Source organism: Papio anubis, chromosome 3, assembly GCF_008728515.1.
Source record: "Papio anubis isolate 15944 chromosome 3, Panubis1.0, whole genome shotgun sequence".
In the NCBI taxonomy this organism is placed as follows: Eukaryota; Metazoa; Chordata; class Mammalia; order Primates; family Cercopithecidae; genus Papio; species Papio anubis.
In genome coordinates this window covers 117,012,156-117,037,183 of record NC_044978.1, presented here as the reverse complement: position 1 = coordinate 117,037,183, position 25,028 = coordinate 117,012,156, and the positions used below count along the sequence as shown (strand labels likewise).

At 39.6% G+C, this 25,028-nt stretch overlaps 1 protein-coding gene, 2 long non-coding RNA genes and 1 other non-coding gene across 10 annotated transcripts in view; 1 reads left to right on the top strand and 3 right to left on the bottom strand.

Annotated features, from left to right (window-relative positions):
• LOC103884404 overlaps nucleotides 1-15,348 on the bottom strand; it is a 103,470-nt gene extending 88,122 nt beyond the window's left edge. For 2 of the 4 annotated variants that reach the window (XR_002522077.2, XR_001902561.3), the window contains exon 1: nucleotides 15,177-15,273. This is a non-coding gene — a long non-coding RNA (uncharacterized LOC103884404). Of the gene's footprint in view, nucleotides 1-15,176 lie in introns of all 4 variants that reach the window. The other 2 variants (XR_001902565.2, XR_001902566.3) reach the window with 2 other exon arrangements.
• Nucleotides 10,485-10,613, bottom strand: LOC116274335. The gene has a single exon (XR_004182961.1). It is a non-coding gene; the product is annotated as a small nucleolar RNA SNORA3/SNORA45 family (small nucleolar RNA).
• LOC110743280 lies at nucleotides 10,794-13,189 on the bottom strand. The gene is made up of 2 exons (XR_002522080.2): nucleotides 11,558-13,189; nucleotides 10,794-11,363 (listed from the first exon to the last, which is right to left on the bottom strand). It is a non-coding gene; the product is annotated as an uncharacterized LOC110743280 (long non-coding RNA).
• Nucleotides 15,349-15,665: 317 nt separating the features above from the next.
• Nucleotides 15,666-25,028, top strand: part of ANKRD17 (ankyrin repeat domain 17) — a 182,729-nt gene continuing 173,366 nt past the window's right edge. For 2 of the 4 annotated variants that reach the window (XM_003898779.4, XM_009206954.3), the window contains exon 1: nucleotides 15,666-16,299. In XM_003898779.4, coding sequence (XP_003898828.1) covers nucleotides 15,907-16,299 — 393 coding nt within the window. In that variant the 5' untranslated portion in view covers nucleotides 15,666-15,906. The remainder of the gene's footprint in view (nucleotides 16,300-25,028) is intronic. The other 2 variants (XM_003898780.3, XM_009206951.2) reach the window with 1 other exon arrangement.

The window sequence follows — 25,028 nt, the reverse complement described above, 5'->3', positions numbered from 1 at the left end:
TCCTTAAAATTAGTGTTGATTTCCAAGCCTATGGGGACAATCATAACAAACATGATTTACTGAGGGAGCCAAGGACGGTTTCCCTGAGAAAATGACATTCAAGATAAACTCTGAAGAACAGGTATAGGACACCTCTGTGAAAAGGGGAGCACATGGCCCGGCGTAGTGGCTCACGCCTGTAATTCCAGCACTTTGGGAGGCCAGGGCGGGCGGATCACGAGGTCAGGAGATGGAGACCATCCTGGCTAACACGGTGAAACCTCGTCTCTACTAAAAATGCAAAAAATCCAGCCAGGCGTGGAAGCAGACACTTGTAGTCCCAGCTACTCCGGAGGCTGAGGCAGGAGAATGGCACAAATCCAAGAGGCGGAGCTTGCAGTGAGCTGAGATCACGCCACTGCACTCCAGCCTGGGCGACAGAGCAAAACTCTGTCTCAAAAAAAAAAAAAAAAAAAAAAAAAAGTGGGGGAACACAAAGTATAAGGTAAATTCTTGAGAGGAGGGACAAGTAGAAGTGTCTGCTGAGTTTGAGCAACTGAAAAGTTTGTGTTGCTGAAACAGAATAAGGGAGAGCATGGCACAAGAGGAGCAAGGGGCGGCGAGTTCTGAAGCCCTTGGTAAGGATTATGGACTTTATCCTAAGAACAGTGAGAAGCCATTGACGGGTTTGGGGAGAGGCATAATATGAAAAGGTTTGTGTGTGTTTTTTAAAGTCACTTTGGACATTTGTTTCTGTTCATAATGAGAAACTGGAACTGAATTTATCCTTCCACCTGAAACAACTAGAAAACTAGACAAAATTTATAAAGCAATGGCTTTCAAGACATTGGTTATCAGGCAATGAAGGACAGTGATCCTGTCATACGGGAACAAATGAGGTAAGTTATACCATAGCCCCAACTTACTGCCTGGAAAAAGTTTCCAGGATGCAATGTAAGGAGGGGAAATCCTGAGTTGAAACCCCGAGCTGACACTCTGAGGAAGCTGAAGAGGCTAGAGTTGGCGGGGCAGATTCTGGAAAGGGGGAACTATACATATGAGAACTCTAGAGATCTTAAGAGAGTGTCCTTGGATGTTCAGTTGAGTATTGATCAGAACATGCATGTGAAGAAACTACCCAGAACTGGGGAAAGAATCACACAGAAGGATTAGAGGAAAGAGTATTTGTAGCTCACATATGGACTGGGATAGTGTCCTTCAAGCAAAATGAAAATAATACCAAATGAAAACCTAAATAAAAGAATGGAGAACATCGGAAATGGTAACAACATGGACAAATATAAATACATTTTTTATTATTTAAGTGTCTTTAAAAGATAACTGACTCTTGAAAGAAACAATAAATATAATGATAATGTACTATGGCAGGGGTACCCAACACTAAGACTGTGGACCAGTACTGGAGGTGAGTGGTGGGCGATTGAGCATTACTGCCTGAACTCAGACTCCTGTCAGATCAGCGGCAGCATCAGATTCTCATAGGAGCACAAATGCTATTGTGAACTGCACATGCAAGGGATCCAGGTTGTGCACTCCTTATGAGAATCTAATGCTTGACGATCTGAGATGGAACAGTTTCATCTCGAAACCATCCACCCCACAATGGTCTGTGGAAAAACTGTCTTCCACAAAACTGGTCCCTGGTGCCCAAAAGGTTGGGGACCACTGTACTATGTGGTTTATAAAATATATAGAAGTAAAATGTAAGGCAAAATAGTACAAAGGTCAGGAGGGGAAAATATAATTATACTATTTTAAGGTTCTTGCAGTATCTGTTAAGTAATATAATGCCACTTGAAGGTACAACATAACAAATATGTATAATATAAACCCTAAATCAACAACTAAAACTTTATGTCCTATTACTGTGAATTATAAAGAATTATAGCTAATAAGACTTTATATATCATTATTGTGAATTAAAAAGAATTATAACCAGTAAGCCAACAAGGGTGATAAAATGGAATATACATTACATAGTTTTTTTAAAAGAAGGCAAAAAAGGAAAGGGGAAAGAAGAAAAGATGGAACAAACAATACAAATAGAACCAAAACTATCAATAATTAAATTAGTCTAAACTCTCTCATTTAAAAACCAGAGATTATTAAGATTGGATAAAAATGCAAGATTCAACCATGCTTAACATAGAGCTTAAAAATTAAGGGAAGAGAAAAATATACCATCCTAATACTAATCAAAAGAAAGCAGACAAAATAGATTTCAGAGCAATTACCAGAGATGAGGGACATAAAATGGACAAATTATTTGAAAGATACAAACTACCAAAGCTCATTCAAGAACAAATAGATAACATAAATAACTCTACATTTATTAAAGAAATTGAATTTGTCTACAAACCTTCCCACAAAGAAAACACTGGGCCCATATGGCTTTGTTTGTAAATTCTATCAAACATTTAAGCAGAAAATAACACCAATTCTACAAAAACTCTTCCAGAAAATTGATGAGAAGGGAATATTTTCTAATTCATTCTGTGAGGGCAGCATTACTTGATACCAAAACCAGACAATGACATTATAAGACAACTACAGACCAATATGTGTCATAAACATACATGTAAAAATTCTTAGCAAAATTTTAGCAGAGCTAATACAATAATGTACAAAACGGATAATACATCATGACCAAGGGGGGTTTATCTCAAAAATACAAGGTTGGTTTGATATCCAAAAAGTAATCAATGTAACTCATTGTAATAACAAGAAAGAAAAATCCTATGATTATCTCAACAAATACAGAACAGTATTTGAAAATACAAAATACATGCCTGACAAAAACTGTCAGAAAACAGAGAACAGAAGAGAACTTCCTTATATTGATAAACAGTATATGTGAAAAATCTACAATTAACATCACACTTATGATCAGGAACAAGGAAAGGATATCCATCTTACCACTTCTAATCAGCATTGTACTGGTGGTTCTAGCCAGAGAAGTCATGCAAGAAAAATAAAATCTCCATTTGGAAAATAAGAAGTATAATTCCCTTCATTCATAGATGGCATGATTTCTGTGAAGAAAATCCTATGGAGTGCATAAATAAGTTACTAGAACCAATGCAGGAGTTTAGCAATGTTCCAAGATACCAGATCAATATATAAAATTAATTATATTTCTATACATAGTAGAGCATCATTTCATGTATTTATTTTCCAGCCATATAGCTTACTTAGCGAATTGTCTATTCAAATATTTTGCCCACTTTTAAAAAGGTAATCATGTATCTATCATGTGACCCAGCAATCATATGAAAGCATGCCTCGTCACAGTCTAATCTCGGGATGAATATATGACCATATACGACAAAGAGACTTTGCAGATATGATTAAGACAAGACTCTTGAGATGGGAAGATTATCCTGCATTATGCAGGCAGACCCAATGTCATCACAAGGGGCTTTAAAAGATGGAAGAGGAAGGCAGAAGAGTCAGAGACAAAGTTATGATAGAAGCAGAGACTGGAGTGATGTATTGTAAGATGGAGGCAGATGCCACCAGCCAAGGAATGCTGGCAACATCTAGAATCTGGAAAAAGTAAAAAGAATCAGCCCTGGACTCTAAATAAGGAGTGCAATCCTGTCAACACCTTGATTTAGCCCAGTGGAATCCATTTCAGACTTCTGACCTCCAGAAGTGTAAGATTATAAATTTGTGTTGTTTTAAGACACTATCATGCAATTTATTGCAACAGCAACAGGAAATAAACACTGTTGACTTCCGAGAAGATTATTTGGTGGAGCTTCTATTTTTACTTGGATAATTTTATATTCAGTACCAGAATGTAAAAAAAAAAAAAAAGCCTATTATTATTTATTATCAAATTTATATAAATTTCATAAAAGGCCAGGTGTGGTGGCTTACACCTGTAATCTTAGTATTTTGGGAGGCCAAGGCGGGTAGATCACTTGAGGCCAGGAGTTTGAGACCAGTCTGGCCAACGTGGTGAAAACCCATCTCTACTAAAATTACAAAAATTAACTGGGTGTGGTAGTGCATGCCTGTAATCCCAGCTACTCAGGAGGCTGAGGCATGAGAATCGCTTCAGCCTTGGAGGGGGAGGTTGCAGTGAGCTGAGACCATGCCACTGCACTCCAGCTTGGGCAACATAGCAAGACTCTGTCTCAAACACATACATACATACATACATACGATATAGCATTTAAGGAATCATAAAAGAGATAACTTATTTAATGAGCTTTGTCTTATAAAAATATTTGTCAAAGATACTCTAAGTGGAGGCAAAAAAGACAATAACTGAAAACCTTTGAGCTGAAATATTTAAATATTTAATAAGATAAAATCAGAATTGGGAATATACCCCATTTGGTATAATTTGCTCTGAGTTTACCAGATGACCTATATTAACCTGTTGAGAGAGTATGTTCCAAAATAAAAATACTGAGGTAACTGAGAAGAGTCAATTGAGAGCATCAGCAATTTTAAATTCATTGGCTGTAAAATGAAATGTGGAAGTTTAAAGATACTTTTATTAAAAATTACAATCATATAAAAATATATTCTTCAGAAGTAAAATATACCTGTAACATGAGACAGATACAGTTAAGACAATGATTAAAATACATGAATATGTACAGAATTATTATGGTTTTAACAATGTATTGATAATCAGTATTAAGCAGTTTGTTTTCAATTTTTTCTAGTGTACCCAGATTTATTTTTGAAAATATTTTATTTTATGTATTTATTTTTGAGACAGAGTCTTGTTCTATCATCCAGGCTGGAGTGCAGTGGTGCAATCTAGGCTCACTGCAACCTCCACCTCCCAGGTTCAAGTGATCTTCCTGCCTCAGCCTCCCTAGCAGTTGGGAATACAGGTGTGTACCATGACACCTGGCTAATTTTTGTATTGTGGTAGAGATGGGGTTCCACTATGTTAGCCAGGCCAGTCTCATCTCCTGGCCTCAAGTGATCCACCCGCAGCAGCCTCCCAAAGTGCTGGGATTACAGGCATGACCTGCCGTGCCCACCCTTGAAAATATTTTTAAAACAGAACTATCTTATAGTTCTGTATATTTGATTGTGTAATGCTTCATTTTATTCTTAAAGGTTATCTCTATTTGGACCCCCTGGGGGTCTTGGAATATATCTCTTGTGGATTACGAGGGGACTACTATACATAATAAAACACATTGTTTCTATTATTACTCTGAGTAAAATGTTACTTATTAAATTAAGAATAAGAAAAATAAAAAGTTTTATTTTCCCTCTTTCTCTGATGTGCTTCCTTTCCTTATACAGACATGAGTTTTTGACCTGTACTATTTTTCTTCTTTCTGAAGAATTTCTCTCAATATTTTTTGCAAGGTAGGTCTGTTGGCAACGATGTCCCTCAATTTTTGTCAGTCTAAAAGTCTTTGTTTCTCCTTTACCTTTGGAGGATAACTCTGCAAAGTAAATAACTATTGGCTGGTGTTTTTTTCTCTCAACACTTTGAATGTTTCACTCCAGCCTCTTACTTTCATGGTTTCTGAGGAGATGTCAGATGTAATTCTTATCTTTGCTCCTTTATAGATAAAGTGTTTTTCCCTCTGGCTTTTTATCAGAATATTTTTCTCTTTTTTTTGTATCTTTTTGTTTCCATATATATCTGCTTAAATAAGAATATTTTTATTTTTTATTTTCCAAAATTCGAATATTTGCATATGTGTAGATTTTTTTTTTTTTTTTTTTTTTTTTTTTGGCATTTATCCTACTTGCTGTTCTCTGAGCTTTTTGGATCTGTGGTTTGGTGTCTGACATTAATTTGGGGGAAGTTCTGTCATTATTGCCTCAAATATTTCTTCTGTTCCATCAAGGATTTCTTCTCCTTCTGATATCCCTACTGTGTGCATCTACACCTTTTGTAGTTGTCCCACAGTTCTTAAATATTCTGTTCTGCCTTCTCTTCCCCCCGCACCCCACTATCCATCCAGTCTTTTTTCTCCATGCTTTTTTTTTTTTTTTTTGGAGACTGAGTCTCCATTCTGTTGCCCAGGCTGGAGTGCAATGGTACAAACTCGGCTCACTGCAACCTTCACCACCCAGGTTCAAGCATTTCTCCTGCCTCAGCCTCACTCCTGAGTAGCTGGGATTACAGGAGTGTGCCATCATGCCTGGCTAATTTTTGTATTTTTAGTAGAGGCGGGGTTTCACCATCTTGGCCAGGCTCTCTCGAACCCCTGACCTCAGGTGATCTGCTGGCCTCGGCCTCCCAAAGTTCTGGGATTACAGGTGTGAGCCACCACACCTGGCTTCTTCATGCTTTTTTGTTTGGGAAGTTTCTATTGTCATATCCTTAAGCTCAGAGATTCTTTCCTCAACCAAGTGCAAGTGTACTAATACGCCCATCAAAAAGCATTCTTCATTTATGTTACAGAGTTTTTGATATCTAGCATTTAATATTTTTTTAGAATTTCCATATCTCTGCTTACATTACTCCATTTGTTCCTACATGTTGTCTACTTTTTTCCGAAAGCCCTTATCATATAAAAATAGCTCCGTTTTTAATTCCTGATTTAATTATCACAACATTCTTACCATATTTGATTCTGGTTATGATGCTTCAGTCTCTTCAAACTGAAAATCATTTTTTTTTTTTTGCCTTTACAAATATGTCTTGTAATTTTTTTTTGTTAAAAAGTGACTATGATGTGTTAAGTAAAAGGAACTACAGTAAATAAGCCTTAAGTAATGTGGTGATAGTGTCAGGGAGTGGAAGCATTCTGAGTCCTATGATTAGGTCTCAGTCTTTTGGTAAGCCTACACCCCTGCATGGTAAACTTCAGCAGTGTTTTCTCAGTTGTTTCTCCCTCTTAACGGTGGACAGAATTGCTAAAGGGGACTAGAGTGGTATATTTCCCTTCCCCACATGGAAAGCTAGAGCTAACTGGAGCTGGATATTTTCCTTCCCCCAAGTCAGTTAGGCTTTGATAAAACCCCACTGGGTTAGGCTGTAGTAAAACAGTTTCTCCTTGCTCAACCAAAAAAAGAAAAAAAGTTTCTTCTGCAGCCAGGGCTTGTTAAGAACAGAATGCTCTGCTGTATTTCAAAATGGTTGCTTTCCCATCCCCCAGCCAGAAGCATGAGGGGATTTTTCTCTGATAGTCACTGTGAGTTCACCTTTGTGAGTATACTATACTAGTCCTACTGGAGGTATAATTCACAAAGGTATGAGAGCTCCTCTATGACTGGGTTCCCCTGGAGTTTTTGACTCTCAGGCTTGTCCACAGTGAGCCTTCAGCATTTCATCAATTACAGTTCAGGTTTCCCTACCCCAGCACTGGTTTCCAGAGGTTTCTGCTCTGGTTATGATTCTCTGTATCTTCCCATCCGTCTCTCCAATTTTGAGGGCAGCAGTTTTCCCTGTGTCCTCATTTCTGAGGAATTTAAGAAGAGTTGTTGATTTTTGTCTGTTCAGCTTTGTACTTGTTATTAGGATGCAGTGGCAAGTTCTAAGCCCCTTATATGAGACTAGAGACTCTGCGTGCTTTTAAAATTCATTGCTGTGTAAAAATACCAGTTTGCTTATGCTTTATTTTCTGGGTTCAGTTACATGATATAAAACATGTGCACATTTGAGGATTTGAGAAGATCTCTAGGTGAATTCCTATATTTCAAGGCACTATTATACTACTTACTCCTTGCACAAAAGATATTCAGTTATGCAGTTTATAAGCTATACCCAGTGCCCTAAATAGTACTGTAGGTGCTGTATAAATACCATAGATATTTAATAAACATTTGTGGAATAATCTATAAATGAATGAATGAAAGATTTCCCTGGAACTTCTTGGATTCTTTCACCAGATCACTCCCTAGTTTTCTAATAAACTTGACTTGTCCTGAGAAAGATAGAGGAAAGGAATTGTTCTAACTTTTAATATTGTTATTAGTTGTTAACGTATTAACTTGGTCTGAATCTGAACCTTGAAAATGTTTCTCTTGATTTTCAGATTGAAAGTACAAAATTCAGAAACTCGCAAAACTCTGTGTAGGAGTGTTCTATGCAATAACCACTCTAAGTCTTCCAAACAGTGACAAAAATTGCTAAACTGACAAACATAAAACAAAACACAAAACTAAAATGTGAGTAGCTTATTTGTTTAGTAACAAGAGTTAAGTGCATTATTTTGTTGTAGATTACTTTTTGCATACTTTTATTCTCAGGCTGTCTTTCTCTGTTACCCAGGACTCTAGGTTTCCCCATTCCCTTGTTCCTTTCTTTACCCAACCTAGGAGTACATGAAGAAAAACAATACTGAATTTTAAACTAAATAAATTGTAAGAGGTGAGATATATATTTGGGCAAATTTAACATGAGGAACATATTATCCAAATAACATTTAGTTGACTTCAAATGGATATATATATATAAAATTTTTTTTTTTTTTGAGACAGGGTCTCACTCTGTCGCCCAGGCTGGAATGCAGTGGTGTGATCTCGGCTCACTGCAAGCTCCACCTCCCAGGTTCATGCCATTCTCCTGCCTCAGCCTCGCAAGATGGTCTCGATCTCCTAACCTCATGATCCGCCCACCTTGGCCTCCCCAAAGTTCTGCGATTACAGGCGTGAGCCACTGCGCCTGGCCTAAATGGATTTATTTAGGTAGCAGCTCTGTTCTACTAATGTGCCCAGTAGTTAATTACTATTTGTGCTAGACTGCCATCCCCAGCCTTCAGCTTAACTATTTTTTACTGAGCTCTGGTTCCAGAGCAGTGGACTAAGAAAATTATTAATGCTAGAGAAGGGCAGTAAGAGGATGAAGAGGATTTTGACGTCATGTCATATAAGGAGTGATTAAAAAGAGAATTATGTTTCCCTAAGGAAAAGAAGACTAGGGTAGATTCTATATCAACATTTATCTCAAAATCCTTAGCATGGTCCACAAGCCCTGAATCATCTGTCTTCCACTTACTTCTCCAGCCTCATCTTGCAAACATTCTCACTTTCTGTGTTTCAGCTCTTCTGGCAGAGTTTGATACCTCCTTTTTTAGGCCTTTTGCATATACATTCCTTTGGCTAGGAAGATTCTTCTCCGCTTTTTGGCCTATTTCCTACTATAGATCTCTGTTCACATATTACTTCCTCAGGGAAGCCCCAAAACAAATCAAAAGTTTCTAGCTCAGGTTTCCCTTGCAGCAGTTATTTCATTTGTGTGTCTCTCACGCTAGACCATAAGCTTCAAGATATAAAGGACCGTGGTTGTTTTGCTAACCATTTTCTCACCTAACACAGTGCCTTGTATGTAGCAGGTAGGCAACAAATACTAAGTGAATGAACATCCATGCTTATTCTGGCTGAATTGCTGTTTTCAACTCAAATGCCAAAAATTTCTTAAAAGCCCACACAGAAACAGTAACAACAACAAAAAAGATAGGTGACATGAATGAATAAGGACTGGGCATAATAGGAATTTATGGAAACTGTAGAGAATTGAAGACAGCATGCCTTGTATAAATGCATTCAAAAGTCAAATGATTTTGAAATGCTGTGATGACAAAGTATAACATGTTCAAATATCACATTTGGCTATAGGCTGCCAGTTTGCAACACCTGTCTTAAGTAAATTGCTATATTAATTATATATACTATTGTAGAGGGCATTTCATTCTATGAGAAAATGCTCACATATACTTAAAAAAAAAAAAAAAAAAGCATGCTCCAGGATACCTTATTGGTGGATTGAAAAACAAAAATAAAACATTTTTAAAAGCATGCTAAATACCACAGTGGCATTCTCATTTAACAATATACAGAGAAAACACTGTGTAAAGGTTTGTACTAATATGCCAACAGTGGATATCTCTAGCCGATGGAATTATATGTTCTGGTGTGTGTGCTTTTTTGTATTTTCTTAGTATCCTACAACAAACATGTATTGCTGTTGCACTCAGAAATAAATTGTTTTTACAAGGTCGAGAAGTAACTCAGGTGTCAATGTGGCAGATAAAGTAGAGTATAATAGGATCAGTGGCAGGGAGATTGACTATTGCAATAATATGGGTGAAAACTCATGAAAGCCAAATTAAGGCAGTTGCTGGGAGGATAGTGGTTATCAGTGTCACCTGGTCCTCTCTGCCTAAACATATGCTTCAATTTCTACTTGATTATAATTGCTTATGTTGGGCAAACTTTCAGGTGGAAAGCAGAGCACAAGCCACCGGCTCCCTGTTTTGTTTATTTTTTAGCATTTGTTGGCATTTAGTGAAACTCTTTCCCTGTGGCTTCAAGCCACCAGGACACAGGTCCTCCCCACCACCACCTTAATCTTTTCCCAAGTTCTTCTGCTACATAATTTGGCCTTCAGGATGACAGACTGCTTTAGGAGCTTTTCCTTCTCCAGCACTTTGTAGTAGCTCTAGAAGAACAGAGAAAAGGATTTACAATATATTGTGGCAGGTACCAACTCCTTGATGGGAATGAGGAAAGATGCCTGCCAACCTACTTTCTAAAACCAAGGTACAGTATGTTTCTGCCCGGACACTAAGGGGACACTGGTTGCCCCCATCAGTGAATCAAGACCAGCAGATTCTGAGGACTCCAGCACACTAGAGAAGAGCTGTGAGCTGTTAGGATGTGACCCTAGTCTCAGAGAGCTCCCTTTTTTTGAATTCCCAGGTCTTCCTGGCAGTATCTATGCCTTACCTCTTGGAATTTCAATCTTGAGTAGAAACCCAGGAAATATTTCTCAATTCATGGGATATCTTCCCCTTCTGCAGTATCATTGAGACTGTTTTCCTGTAATGATTTCATTCTTAAGCAGGTTCACTCTACATGATGACCAAAGGCCAGATGTAGCTTGTTTTTTTTTTTTTTTTAATTATTATTTCAAAAGCAGGTGCCTTTTTCTCGATAGTGCTAGCCCAAATGGTGAAACTATCTCTGATTAACTTCAGTTTTGTTAATCTGCCCATTCCTGAACTAATCACTATGGCTGAATGATAGGATACTTTGGCTAGCCTGATTTTTACACCCATCCTGTGGTATAAAAATCAGAATTAGGTAATGAACGATTGCATCTGCAGAAAGAGGGACAGGTCTACTTCGGACACGCTCTCAAATCTCAGTGGCCTAACACAAAAGAACGCATATGAACTGCAGCACAAGTGTCTCTAATTGGCAAGCAAGTATCCTCCAAGTGAAAAGTCAGGAAACTCTAGCACAAGTGTCTCTAATTGGGAAGCAAGTATCCTCCAAATGAAGATTTAGGAATCCAGGAGTCCTACCTTGTGGCTTCGCCATCTTTAACACATAGCTTCCAGTGCAAATTTGCTCATCTGCCTCAAGTTGGTAGGGAGTGGTAATATACTGGATTGCTCATGTGATGTTTCCATGGGCCAGAGCTGGAATAGGAGCACATCACTTCTACTCACATTCCACTGGTTAGAACCGAATTAGCACACCTAACCCATATACCTAATTGGAAGAGAAGCATGGAAATATAGCTGTGTGGCCAGAAGAATTTAGTATCTGCAAGAATCTACTATTCTGATCACTAAACATGTATTTTACCTGTCTTTCCACACACAGAACATACCCTGTCTCAAAGGAGACAATCTGAAGTTTTAACCAGTTACTGGAACAGGCTCAAAGTCTAGGATTTTCAGAAAATGTGCAGCTGTCTTCATTAGGTACAGATGTGACCTAAGAACTAAAAAAACAAATTATCTTTATTGTCACCCCATCCCTACAAATCCAGTATACAGTGGTAACTCAGAGACAGGTAACTATAATACATTCTCTCATTTAGAAAAGAAAAATGATACTGAGCAATACTATTCATGTATAATAATGAGGAAATACTGCATAAACATTTTGTGGCCCATCTCCTGGAGACTGAAAACAGTTCTGATGAGACCCCAATTCTAGTCTTCAGGAAAAAACTCCCTGTCCATTCCTTTGTACAGCTCCTGATATGAGCTTCTGAAATGTTCTTTTTTTTCATCATTCTCCACGGCCACATCATATGTGAGTACTGGAGAGCTGTTAAGGTTTAATGCTCTATTCTTCTACTTATGCAAGCTTGGGGTTGGACAGTTACCCTCTGTTTTAACAGCCAAACAATGATATCTGAACCAGATTTAGTATGATTAGTAATAAAGTTCCTCCAAAAATGTAGTCTTCTGATTGATTTGCTTCTAGTAACTACACCCAAAGTTCTTTCTTACTTATTATCTTATTATCAAGCCTAATTTACTGCTTTGCTTCCTTGCTCCTATGCCAGTTCCTTTAGATCTTTATCATAGCTATCCTGAAGCCATCTACAATAATGACTTTGAATGGAAAGACCAAACCCTTTTCCTGATCTTTGTTGCAGGACTTAATCTCACTGGTAACTATACTCAAGACCTCTTCTAGCTTTTTTTTTTTTTTTTAAATATTGTTAGAAGTCTTAAAAAGTCACCTCTTCCAACCCTCCCTGAGAAATATTGGTGTACACTCTCACTTCTGCCAAGTATCTCCTGAGTTTCTCTTTAGTAAAAACTTACTAAAAGTAAAATATAAAATTCAACACGTAGTATTACTTTTGCTCTTTTCAATAATTTCCTCTGGAGCTAATCTAAATAGGTGATCTGATTTTGAATTATTTCAGGTGACAGTTTTACTAATTACTTTGCCACTGCAAACATGGGCCTCCTTTTTCCAGCCTCCAAATCACATTCTCTACCACCTGCTACATCATAACTAAGCTGATGTAACATATTTTAGGTTATTGTCTTAGCAGTACTCCACTTCTGGTACCAATTTCTGGACTAGCTATGGTCATTCTAGCTCCTATACATATAAATTCTCAAATCTCAATTTTGTCTCTTACAAGAAGTCCAAAAAGGAGTGTATCTAATTGGGGTGGCTCTCTTCCAAGTAGTGTTTCAGCCACTCCTTCTCTTTTCTGTCTTTGGCATCTCCAACATATAGTTTTCAAGGTCACCATGCTGAAAGGCATCAGGTTGATGAAGAAAGAGTAAGGGAGAATAGGACTTCATTAACCCTAAAAATGAGCACATCATTTCCATTCATATTTCATTGGCTAGAAGTTAATCACGGCCAGGCACAGTGGCTCTGGCCTGTAATCCCAGCACTTTGGGAAGCTGAGGCGGGGGAATCACCTGAAGTCGGGAGTTCGAGATCAGCCTGACCAACATGGAGAAACCGTGTCTCCACTAAAAAATACAAAATTAGCTGCGTGTGATGGTGCATGCCTGTAATCCCAGCTACTTGGGAGGCTGAGGCAGGAGAATCGCTTGAACCCAGGAGGCGGAGGTTGCGGTGAGCTGAAATTGTGCCATTGCATTCCAGCCCGGGCAACAAGAGCTAAACTCTGTCTCAAAAAAAAAAAAAAAAAAAAAAAAGGTAGTTCATCACATGACTACAACCAACTACAGGGAAAGCTATGAAATTTAGTTTAGCTGTGTGCCCGGGAAGAAATGTTTCATGGGCTAGTCAGTTCCTGCCAGAGGTTCTAGCGGGGAAAAAAAAAGTTAGATAAAAATAAAAGAAAGTGACTTTACGGGCCTTGTCCATTTTAGTAGTTTTGAACTTTATCCTACTAGTGAAATAGGATCATCATTTCACTATTATACTAATGAGCAAAAAACTCATTTTCTTCCAAACAATGAGATTACTTTAAAGAGAGTATTTTTGGTAGCACGATAGACACAGGAACTAGACTGCAGAGTGCTGACAAGTCAATTTCAGAAAACAAAAAAGACACTGAATGTAGAAGACTTTTTTTTTTTTGAGGTGGAGTCTCGCTCTGTCGCCCAGGCTAGAGTGCAGTGGCACGATCTCAGCTCACTGCAACCTCCGCCTCCCCGGTTCAAGCGATTCTCCTGCTTCAGCCTCCTGAGTATAGAATAGTTTTTAAGGAAAGAAAGTTTGCTTGTGAAGGAAACAACTGAAAGCTACAGAAGAATTAGCTAAGAAACCAGAATTTGTAGAAGGTTGACAACAGAAAAGATAATTACTGGATGAGAAAGAGGGGTATTGGAACTAGAATATGTATGAAGAGTTAATCTCACATATTAACAGTGAGTCTCTCATTCCTAGATACTGGAGAAAAGGAAATCTCAGGAAATTTCTAGCACTTGGAAAACTGTGAAGTTCTAAGTTAAAAGTCATATAATGAAATGGGCTGGGATTTAAAGACTGAAAAAAGTATTCAAGTGGAAAGGGAGAAAAAGATGCTGAAGAATATACAAAGCAGGAGGGAGGGATGCAGCTGAAATTATAAAATCTAAATCAGTAGTGGTGAGATACACAATGCAGTGCTTTGTTCTACACTGGACTCAGCAACGACCGTAGGAGAGGAATAGGCAGATGGTTACCACTCTGCATATATATTTACTATAGCAGTTATTACACTGTAAAGCCCCTGGAAACAGAGACTTTGATTCCACAAATTATGCACACAGTAGGCACATGATGAATTTTTGTTTGAATGAATTGATTTAGTCATTGCCAATTCTGCCATGGTACTCTGTAGAGTACTGGCAACTGCCCACATTTCATATGGTATGCCAATGCTAAAAAGAAAAAAATGCTAAAAAAAAAAAAAAATCCAGGCATATTCAGCTAAACTTAGCAGTCTTAAAATGGCAACTATGTCAGCTGAGACATACTTTTAATCTTGTGCCAGTACATCTGTCTTTGATGTTTGCTTCATTTTCCTTATGCCACTATACTCCCACTAGACCAGAAAGGGATAATTCTGAGTTCAATGGGCTCCACTATCATTTCAAAAGTCCTAAAAGTTCTTTAGACACCTAAAAATTAACCCACAACCCCCATCACAATATTCCTTCCGAGAGAAGTATACCGACAATAATCATTATTTATGCCTGCTTCCAAGTTGAATCTAAGAGGGCCAGAAGAGCTAAATCAGGGTCATTCAGAGAATCGTCTACAAGTCTGGCACAGACCACGCATCCTTCCCGTGTCTTCCTCCCCTCGTAAACTTGAGGTGTAATGACCTTAGACATCTCCTAATCGACTGCCTTCATATTACACACGTGTAAACTCGTAGAGGATGTCTATGAGCCAAGCTTAAACTTAGGTAAAGAAGGCTGTTTTCCCAACACGACGCCATCTCTCATGATCCAAAGCTTTATCTCTCGATTTGGCGGTCGAAAAAAACGACCAGGAATAAAACTACGTACAGCAGTCCAGAACGAGGCCCCACCTCCCGGATCTGGCGGACTGGCCTCCCGTCAACAAAGTGTCTGGACCGCGCTTCCGCACCTCACACTGCCGGGGGCCGGCTCCTCTCCAGCCTCCCGGTACTCCCCACACATCGTAGCACAGCGCGCCCGCGGGGCCCCAGACCCGGCCCTCGAAATCTCACTTTCGCCTTTCGGCCGCCCGCGCCCCACGGCTCAGGCGACGGCTGATGGCGTCACTGCACTTCCGCCTGCGGCTGCGTTCTAATCACAAGCCAGGAAGGAAGAAGGGAGGGCTGCAGGGCTGTGTGTGCGGGAAATAGAGAGGAAAGAGAAGAAATCCGGGAGCTCGCGGGCGCTCCGGCTGCAATCGCGCCCCCCTTATCTGTCCCCGCCGTTCCCCTTCGGAACGTGCCCCAGGCACACTTCCCCGGCTTTCTAGTCTCCTCTTCTCTGGTTCTCCCGACACCCGGTATCCCTCTTAAACGCCTCACCCCCCTTCCCTTGCTCCCTCCCTCTCCCTCCCTCCCATCGTCAGGCTCCCCGCCCTTAGTATCGCGAGACGAGGTGAGAGCTGGCGGAGCGGCGGCGGCGGCGGCAGTAGAGGTGACCGAGGCGGTGGCGGCGGAGACGGCACCGATTGCTGTGTCGGCCCCAGTGCGGCCGAAGTCGCGGTAGAGCGTAGCCCCCACGCCCCTCCCCCGTCCGCGCCCTCCCTCTTTCCCTGGGGATGGAGAAGGCGACGGTTCCGGTGGCGGCGGCGACGGCTGCAGAAGGAGAAGGGAGCCCCCCGGCGGTGGCGGCTGTGGCGGGCCCCCCCGCGGCGGCGGAGGTCGGCGGCGGCGTTGGCGGCAGCAGCGGAGCTCGCTCGGCCTCGTCTCCTCGTGGGATGGTGCGAGTCTGCGACCTGCTCCTGAAGAAGAAGCCGCCGCAGCAGCAGCACCACAAGGCCAAGCGTAACCGGACTTGCCGACCCCCTAGCAGCAGCGAGAGCAGCAGCGACAGCGACAACAGCGGCGGCGGTGGAGGCGGCGGTGGAGGCGGAGGTGGCGGCGGCGGCACCAGCAGTAACAACAGCGAGGAAGAAGAGGACGACGACGACGAGGAAGAGGAGGTTTCTGAGGCAAGGGCCTGGTTTCCAAGGAAGGAGGGAGGAAGGGACTGTAAGGGATAGGGGCCGAAGGTGGGAGGGGACTTTCAGTGGGACAGATTCCAGTGGGTTGATCTCTTAGGGGCCAGGCTTTCGACTGCCCCCTTTCTTCCCTCGGCCTAAATCGTGAGGTGTGGGAATGTGGGGGAGGGTAGCTGACACGTGGGGGTGGGAGGACCACGGAGTTCACAGAGTTGGTGAACAGCCTGTTATCATGGCATGGCTCACATGGTTAAGGATGGAGGGAATTGGTTAGATTCCCAGTTTGCACGCCGGGGGGTGGGGGGGTGATCTGCCTGGGGCCAGTAGGGCCACCTTAGTCTGGGACGGGATCGGGATCAAAGCGGGAGGAGTAAAATAATAGGTAGATGAGTCTCTTGGGGACCAACTAGGAGGTTGTTCAACTTCTCCCAGCTGTGAGATGGAGGGGAGCAGTTTGAGGGGGACGTAAGGTTGTAATGGACTCAGAGCTAAGTGTTTGTGTATGTGAGGGACACGTGAGAAGCTGTACTTTTCCATACTGTTCTGCAGGGTTTTTCGTAACTATCCTGGCTGCTGAAGTAACTTCACTTCCTCGATCTCCCAAGGATTTTCGATGAGCTGATGCTGTATTTGTATACATTTATCAGTAACTCTAAATAATTATAAATGACCATATACATTTGTAAGTGGATGAAAAATATATTTGATCCTTACACGTACATACATACATGTCTTCAAATGTCTCGTTAGTGAATTAGAATTAAGCTAGGACCTGTTGTCCCATACTATGGGACAGCCAAAGAGTCGGCTTTGGAGCCAGGCCTGGTTGTGGTGAGTTGGAATAGGAAGGCCTCTCGGTTTGTCCTAGTGATCTGGTTTCATAATAACTTTGTAATTTTTCTTGGGTCCACAGACAGGCGGCGTTGCAGGACCTTATTCCTCATAGAAGCCCTTACAACCCAAAGGCTCAGTAAAACATACCATACTGACAACCAACTGAGTTAGCTTTACTAGTTATTAGCTCTTTTATCACTCTCTTGTCTTCTTCCTGAAATAGAATCTAGAAAAATCTTTATCTGGAGAGGGAAATCTTTATCAGCAGAGGGAAAACAGCTTTGAAGACTGATTTTAAACTTAGTTCTAAGAGGAGACCAACTGATTCGTCTAGAACTAACACTTACTATATTCTCTTCCACAAACATGGAACTTATTTTGATGCAAGTCTGGTTTTCTGAACATTGGATTTATTGAATCCTGGTCTCTGTTGAAATAGAGAAGTACCTTTTAAAGGATTTGACACATGTCTGTTTGTAGAAGACCAGACTCTCTTTTATCTCAGACTGGATGAAGTTACGTAGGTAGAGATATTAAGTGTTCAAGTATGTATGACAAAAATATGCCCCTCCTTGTTTCTATTCCCTTTTAGCCTGTTGGATTCTGAGAATAGGTTTATATTGATTGACTTATATTGGCCTACTTGGATGTTTAGAATAGTGTGTTGCTCTGGCTGCATGTGAAACAAGGAAGAGAAAGATGTGATGGGATCCTTATCCCTAATAAAATTTGTTATGGTACTTAGAATCATTCAATTGTATGATTCTTCTCAAAGGTGAGAAACGTTTTACAGATAAGTCAACCCTTTGTTTTAAAAAGGAGGAAAACAAGGTTTAGAGGAAGGTGGTTGTGGTGGGTAGTAGCAAAAGTAGAAATCAAAGTTTTCTAATGGCTCAGACCTGTACACTTTTTAATGATAATTTATTTCCTTTTATCACTCTTCTGACATCATTCAGAAAAATAGTTACTGAATGGCAAGGTAACACAATCATGCAGCTGTAGGCAGAATACCATTACTTAAAATTTTAAATTCTCCTGAAAATATTAAGCTCTGGTTTAGAGCCAGGTTATGATAGTTGAATGCACTACTCACTGGGATATTCTGCTGCAAACTTCACCTACCTAGGTAGTTTTGTCCATTGGAATACAGCCTAATAAGCAGAACTTTTAGTAATTCCTTAAATCATGAAGAATGGCTGTAAGTTTGTAGGTATGTTTATTTTGTGGGTCAGGTTTGTTTTCCTTTTATAATATAGGAATGATTATGTTGACTTTGACCAACTATGGTAGTATTTCTATGTTTTTAACATACCTTATCCTGTCTTACATGGTATTAAACAATGGGTTTGTCATTTGTTATGAAGATGAGTCAGGAGAAATACGTGTAAGAAAGTGTACCCATTGGACGGGCGCGGTAGCTCACGCCTGTAATCCCAGCACTTTGGGAGACCGAGGCGGGTGGATCACCTGAGGTCAGGAGTTCGAGACCAGCCTGGCCAACATGATGAAACCTCATCTCTACTAAAAATACAAGAAAATTAACCAGGCGTGGTGGCAGGTGCCTGTAATCTCAGCTACTTGGGAGGCTGAGGTAGAAGAATTGCTTGAACCCAGGAGGTGGAGGTTGCAGTGAGCCGAGATTGCGCCATTGCACTCCAGCCTGGCCAACAAGAGCGAGACTCTGTCTCAAAAAAAAAAAAAAAAAAAAAAGTGTACCCATTAAAAAAATTTATGCAGATGAGGGATGAGCAGACAAAAAGGTGTACAGGTTGTCTCTGCCCCATTTTCATCTTTTGACCAAAGTAAAGACAAATAAAACTGTAAGCTAAATGGAGTGAGTTGTGTAATGTTTTTCTTTTAATTACCATTTTACTGACATGTCAGCAGAAGCCTAACTTTCTGGAGCTAGGAAGTCTTGTGGCTAAAATCACAATGTTGTCTTTTCTCTAATTCATTCTGTTGTAGGCTACACAATAAAAAAAAGTAGATAAAATGATCTTTAAAATTATCCTTCCAGTAAAAATCATCAAAAGATTAAGAAGGAATATGAAAGGTTATGGTTTTGTGGTATTTTACCTGAAAGGATAACTTTAATTTAACAAAAATATATAGGTTCGCTATAAAGAAATGCTATCTGAATAATCTCTGTATCCGCCCAAAGGGGAAAAATGGAAGGAAACAAGATTCAATTTAAATAAGAGCTTCATTTAAGTGTTGAACAATAAGAATATAATTCCAAGACATTGGAGTGGGTTATTGAGAACAGGATTTTACTTAAAAGTGTTTCAGAATAGGTTAATCATGTCTTAGATAATTTGCATAACTTTGGGTATACCTGGAAACAAATAAGACCAAGAGCTTCCTGCCTCCCTCTCCCCCTCTATTTGACACAGAATCTTAGATGTAAAATTGAAAATGCATAATTTTCTTGGTTTTCAGTGACTGACCAATATGGAAAATACAAATGTATTTTCTAACATAAAAGCCATGATGCTCTTTCAAATTAGTGGACAAAATTAATTAAATTGCTTTTGACTATTACAAGAAAAAAACCTTATAATTTCAAGAGTTGATATTTTATTTCAGAAATAACATTACATTCTGTTAAATGCATTTTTGAATATGACTGAATGATCTTAGTATTTTTTTTTTTTTTTGGAGACGGAGTTTCACTCTTGTTGCCCTGGCTGGAGTGCAACGGTCTCATCTCGGCTCACTGCAACTTCCACCTCCCAGGTTCAAGCAATTCTCCTGCCTCAGCTTCCCGAGTAGCTGGAATTACAGGCATCTGCCACCATGCCTGGCTAATTTTTGTCTTTTTAGTAGAGACAGGGTTTTACCGTGTTGGCCGAGGTAGTCTTGAACTCCTGACCTCAGGTGATCCACTGGCCTCAGCCTCCCAGAGTGCTGAGATTACAGGTGTGAGCCACTGTGCACTGTGATCTTAGTATTTTCTAAAGCGGAATTCAAAGGGGGAAAACATTTTTGTTGAAGATGCTTAAAGTATAAATACAGTAGGAGTTGATCAGAATTTCATCTATTTTTGTAAGTAACCTGTGACTAAATCAAGAGATAAGCCTGGTGAAGAAATTTTAGACAAAGGGAGCCAATAAATGAATTAGTACTGACTTAGTATTGAAAGGATTTGCAAGGCCAGGGAGGATCTGTTTACAGACAGAAAATGAGAGTTGAAAATGAGGGAAAAAGAAAAAATATTTCAGAATTAGGCTGTGTTCAGCTTCATTTGGAAATTTTTTTTTTTTTTAATTGGAAAAGTGCTATCTAAATTCCTCTTTTGTGATGCTTGGAATCCTAGATTAGCCCAGAGAAGCTTGCTTGTTTCATCTCTTAATTGATGTAGCAGTATTTGTAAACTAGATGTTAAGATCTTTGAAGCAGTAGTCTGTCTTAATTATAATTTATCTTGTCTTCTCTCCTGCTTAAGCACACTACTAGAAAAAAACAAAACATTTTCAGTGAATAACTAGTACTTAGGGAGGATTCAGCATTCATTTAGGAAAAGAAGAGAAGGAATAGAACTTCTTCCCTTGGATCCAGGGCTTCTAAATAGCTGAAGTTTAGATTTGAACATTTTCTAATTTCTTAATTCCTTTTCTTAGCAATGATGATCTTCTGTAAGTATTAAGGGGAAAGCCAGTTAAACTAATACGAATTGATTGTTGAATGCCTGGTAAGTACCTTAAGCCTCCTAAAATTTTTAATGAGTAAATAAAAATGAATACTTATTCAATACCTACTGTTTGTGAAAGCTAGGTAAAGGTTAAAGGTATGGGTTCTGGAGCTTGGATTTAAATCCTTGATCTACCATTTACTAGCTTTGTGACCTTGGTCAAGTTTTTAAATCTCTACTGCAATTTTCTCATGTAAACGGTATAAATGATAATGATAGTAGATTCTACTTTATAACATTGTTATGAGAGTTAAATGAGTTAATACAGTTTTCATGTATTCTCATTTTATTCTCGCTGTAACCCTATGAAGTAGGTGCTGCTATATTTCTTTCATTATTCAATAAATGTTTGGAGTTCCTACTATGTGCTAGGTATTGTGCTATACTGGGTGAGCAATGGTGAACAAAACTGTTGTAAGACACCTCAATTTAAAAATGCACCACTGAATAAATATTATAAGTTTGGGGAGGTATGAGAGTGAGCTTAAGTGGTTAAATGTACATCTTGAATAACGTGTGAGTTTCAGAAGTATTCAAGTGTTGGCAGGGAATATTCATTTTACAGGTAAACATACTGGTGTAGAAGGATTTTAGGCAACCTCATCAGGATCACATAGCTAATAAATGTCAGAATGGAATTGAACCTGGGACTGTTAGATTCAAAGCCTTCTCATTCATTCATTTGTTCTCTCATTCATACGCTCTGTCATGCTGTATGGTGTTGAGTACCATATTTCAGATATTGGCAAATTCAGCTTGTATAAGGGAAGATGCTTTTCGGCAGTTGGACAGCCATTGAAGACAAGTTGGTCACCCCAAGTTTTCTTTCCATTTCTTCTGAAAAATTCACTAAAGAAAAAGAAAACAAGAAATACAGAAAAGTATAGAAAAATAATCCATATTCCCACCACCTAGAATTAAGTTAACAAGATGAAAACTTCATACTGAAAAACTACCCTTTCTAGAGGCAATGTACGACTTCTTCCTTGCCTTTCAAAATATTTAGTTTTCAAGGTCATCTTTCCTTATTAATTTGAAAAAAAAAAAATGTTTCTTTTAAATAGAGATTGTTAACTTGGGGTCTGGATAAGCTGTGAATCCTCTGATATTAAACAAAATATTTTGTCGAAGGTGCTTATAGGGCTTTATTTTTCTTCCTTTCTGCCCTAGCCCCATAGTATATGTGCAGAATTTTCATTAGATCCTCTAAGAGGTCTGGTACCCTCCTCCTCTCCCTTCTACCTTGTTACTTTGAAACATTCTCACTACAGATTTGGAAACTGCTTCTAACTAAGCAGATAATGTGATAACAAAGAAGGCCTATTTGTGAAGCAGTGGGTCCAAGATTGATCTCATCTTTCTGGTAAACCAGCCTATGCCTACTCTCTTTTATATCTTCATATTTTGCCCTTTAATTAATGAAGCAGTTTACACTGTGTGCTGTGGACTGTCATACCTGAAAGCAAAAGCCTTGTCTTACTCATCTTTGTATCTCCTACTACATAGTACCATGTGTCTTATGTAAGTCTTTGCATCTCTGCTAGGTTCTCATGAAGTCTCATCTCTGTAGTAAGAATAACTCATAAACATTTCTTTATTAGCCACTTAGTGTGGGAAATCTTTGGGACTTCAAGTCTTGAGGTAACAGAACTTGGTTGCAGCTATTATTTACAGTAGACCCCTGTGGGATGTTTTAATTGAACCCTTATTTTTAGTTTAGTCATTTTTAACCTCACCAACTTAACTGGAATTAGTATTGTGAAAGTTTTCAGTGTTTAATAATCATCAAAGTAGCATATTTTGACTCCCAGAAATTCACTAGACTATAGCCTGCTTCTGCTGTTACCTGATTATGCCATCCAGTTGATTAGAAAAACAATTTTTAGGTCCTTGAGGCAGTGCAGTTGTGTTTATGACAGTTTATCTGAATTTTTATAAGGATAATTTAGTGGGTTAAAAAATGTAGATTTAATGAGGACCTTCATAATTTTTCCATACTTGACCACCGATGAAAAGGAATTTTTACTTCACATTGGTATGTGAAGTAGTGCCTACTGGTACCACTATATTTTTGTTAGGACCAGTAGGAGGCACCAACATCCATGGTGTAACCTACACCAAACCTAACTTTTTTCAGCTTTCATCTTTTCAAAAAAAATAGGAAGTCATTAGGGAATTGAAGGTGGTGGGTAAATGCGAATACCCTTCTAGTCCGTTGAACTTTACCTGTCTGGTAGAGTTATGTCCATCTACTTCTTACCCAGAAGCAAAATACCCTTTCTGACTTAACAGTGCTTCACTTCTTAACATTTTTTTTGTCTTTAGAAATTATTATTATTCATTCATGACGGGATGTAGAGTTGTGGGACCATATAGGTATTATTTTTATAATGATTTATAATTTGGGGTTTCAGTTATTGAAAAGGGAAATATTAACTGTTATTTTCCCCAAGCATGCTGTGAAACTTCAAATAATATAGCTCTGATTATTGAAAGCATAACTTAGAGTGCCTTCTGTCCTGTGAAACTCGTAAACATTACATGATGTTTTAAAGGGGTCACCTTTTTGTGTGTGTGTAGAGATGGTGTCTCACTTTGTTGCCCAGGCTGATCTTGAACTCCTGGCTTCAAGTGATCCTCCTGCCACAGGCTCCCAAAATGCTGTGGGATTATAGGCGTGAGCTACCGCATCCAGCCTGGGGTTAATTTTTAAGTTTACTTCTGAGTGAGACTAGAGATAAAAGAGCGGGGAGAAGAAAATGTAAAGATTTTACGTTTGAAACATCAGAGTGCTAAAAATACAAAAATTAGTGGGGCGTAGTGACTCCCGCCAGTAAGTCTCAGCTACTTGGGAGGCTGAGGCAGGAGAATTGCTTTAACTCGGGAGGCAGAGGATACAGTGAGCAGAGATCGTGCCACTGCACTCCAGTCTGGGCAACAGAGTGAGACTGTCTCAAACAACAACAACAACAACAAAAACCATTAGAGTACTTGAGGAACTCCTATTGGAGCCATTATTAGTGTCTTTATAAACAACTCTTTTTTTCTTTTTTTTTGAGACAAGGTCGTCCACGCTCGAGTGCAGTGGCGTGACCTCGACTCACTGCAACCTCCGCGTCCCGGAGTCAAGCAATTCCCACCTCAGCTTGCCGAGTATCTGGAGTTGCAGCGTGAGCCACTGCGCCTGGCTCATTGTTTTGTATTTTTATTAGAGTCAGGGTTTCACCATATTTGCTGGGCTAGTCGCAAACTCCCGGCTCCAAGTGATCCACGCACCTCGGCCCCCAAAGTGCTGGAATTAGCAGGTGTGAGCTACTGTACGCAGCCTTTAGAAACAATTTTGATATATAGTGAAATCTCTCAAAACTTGCAAATCAGAGTGAATTATGCCGATAAGAATGGGCAGCAAGATTGTTAAGAATAAATTGAAAAATATTAAATAGGTTTTTGTGAGTCAAGGGTAAAAAAATGTGTTTTGAGTAAATGATCTGAAATACAGCATGCTTTCTTCGTAAAAGCTTAGTATAATGTAGGGTGAATTTAAGGCATTGGCGATAACCGGAATCATAATTCTCATTTTAAATAATGCTATGCTACATCTGCACAAAATAGATTATGTATATTTTTGGCTGCTGTACCATGAAAATGATGACTAAAACGAGAAGGTCTAGAGAGGGATAGGTTAAAAATGATGGTAGGGCTGGAAATGGAATCCATGATTGAGGACTGTAGATTTTACTTAAATATATTTTCGTTATTTTTTATTATGTTATTTTTTTTGAGACAAAGTCTCGCTGTGTCTCCCAGGCTGGAGTGCCGTGGTGCAATCTCGGCGCACTGCAACCTCCGCATTCCAGATTCAAGTGATTCTTCTGCCTCAGCCTCCCGAGTAGCTGAGGCTACAGGCGCGGGTGCCACCACGCCCGGCTAATTTTTGTATTTTTAGTAGAGACGAAGTTTCACCATGTTAGTCAGGCTGGTCTCCAACTCCTGACCTTGTGATCCGCCCGCCTCGGCCTCCCAGAGTACTGGGATTACAGGCGTGAGCCACAGCGCCTGGCCGACTTTATTTAAGTATATTCTTATTGCTTATTACTTCATACTCAAACTCCTTATAACATAGAGAATATCGTAATGTGTACCAGATAGTGCTATTTCAGTTTAGAAAATAAATTCATTTTTTGTTTCTTGAGAT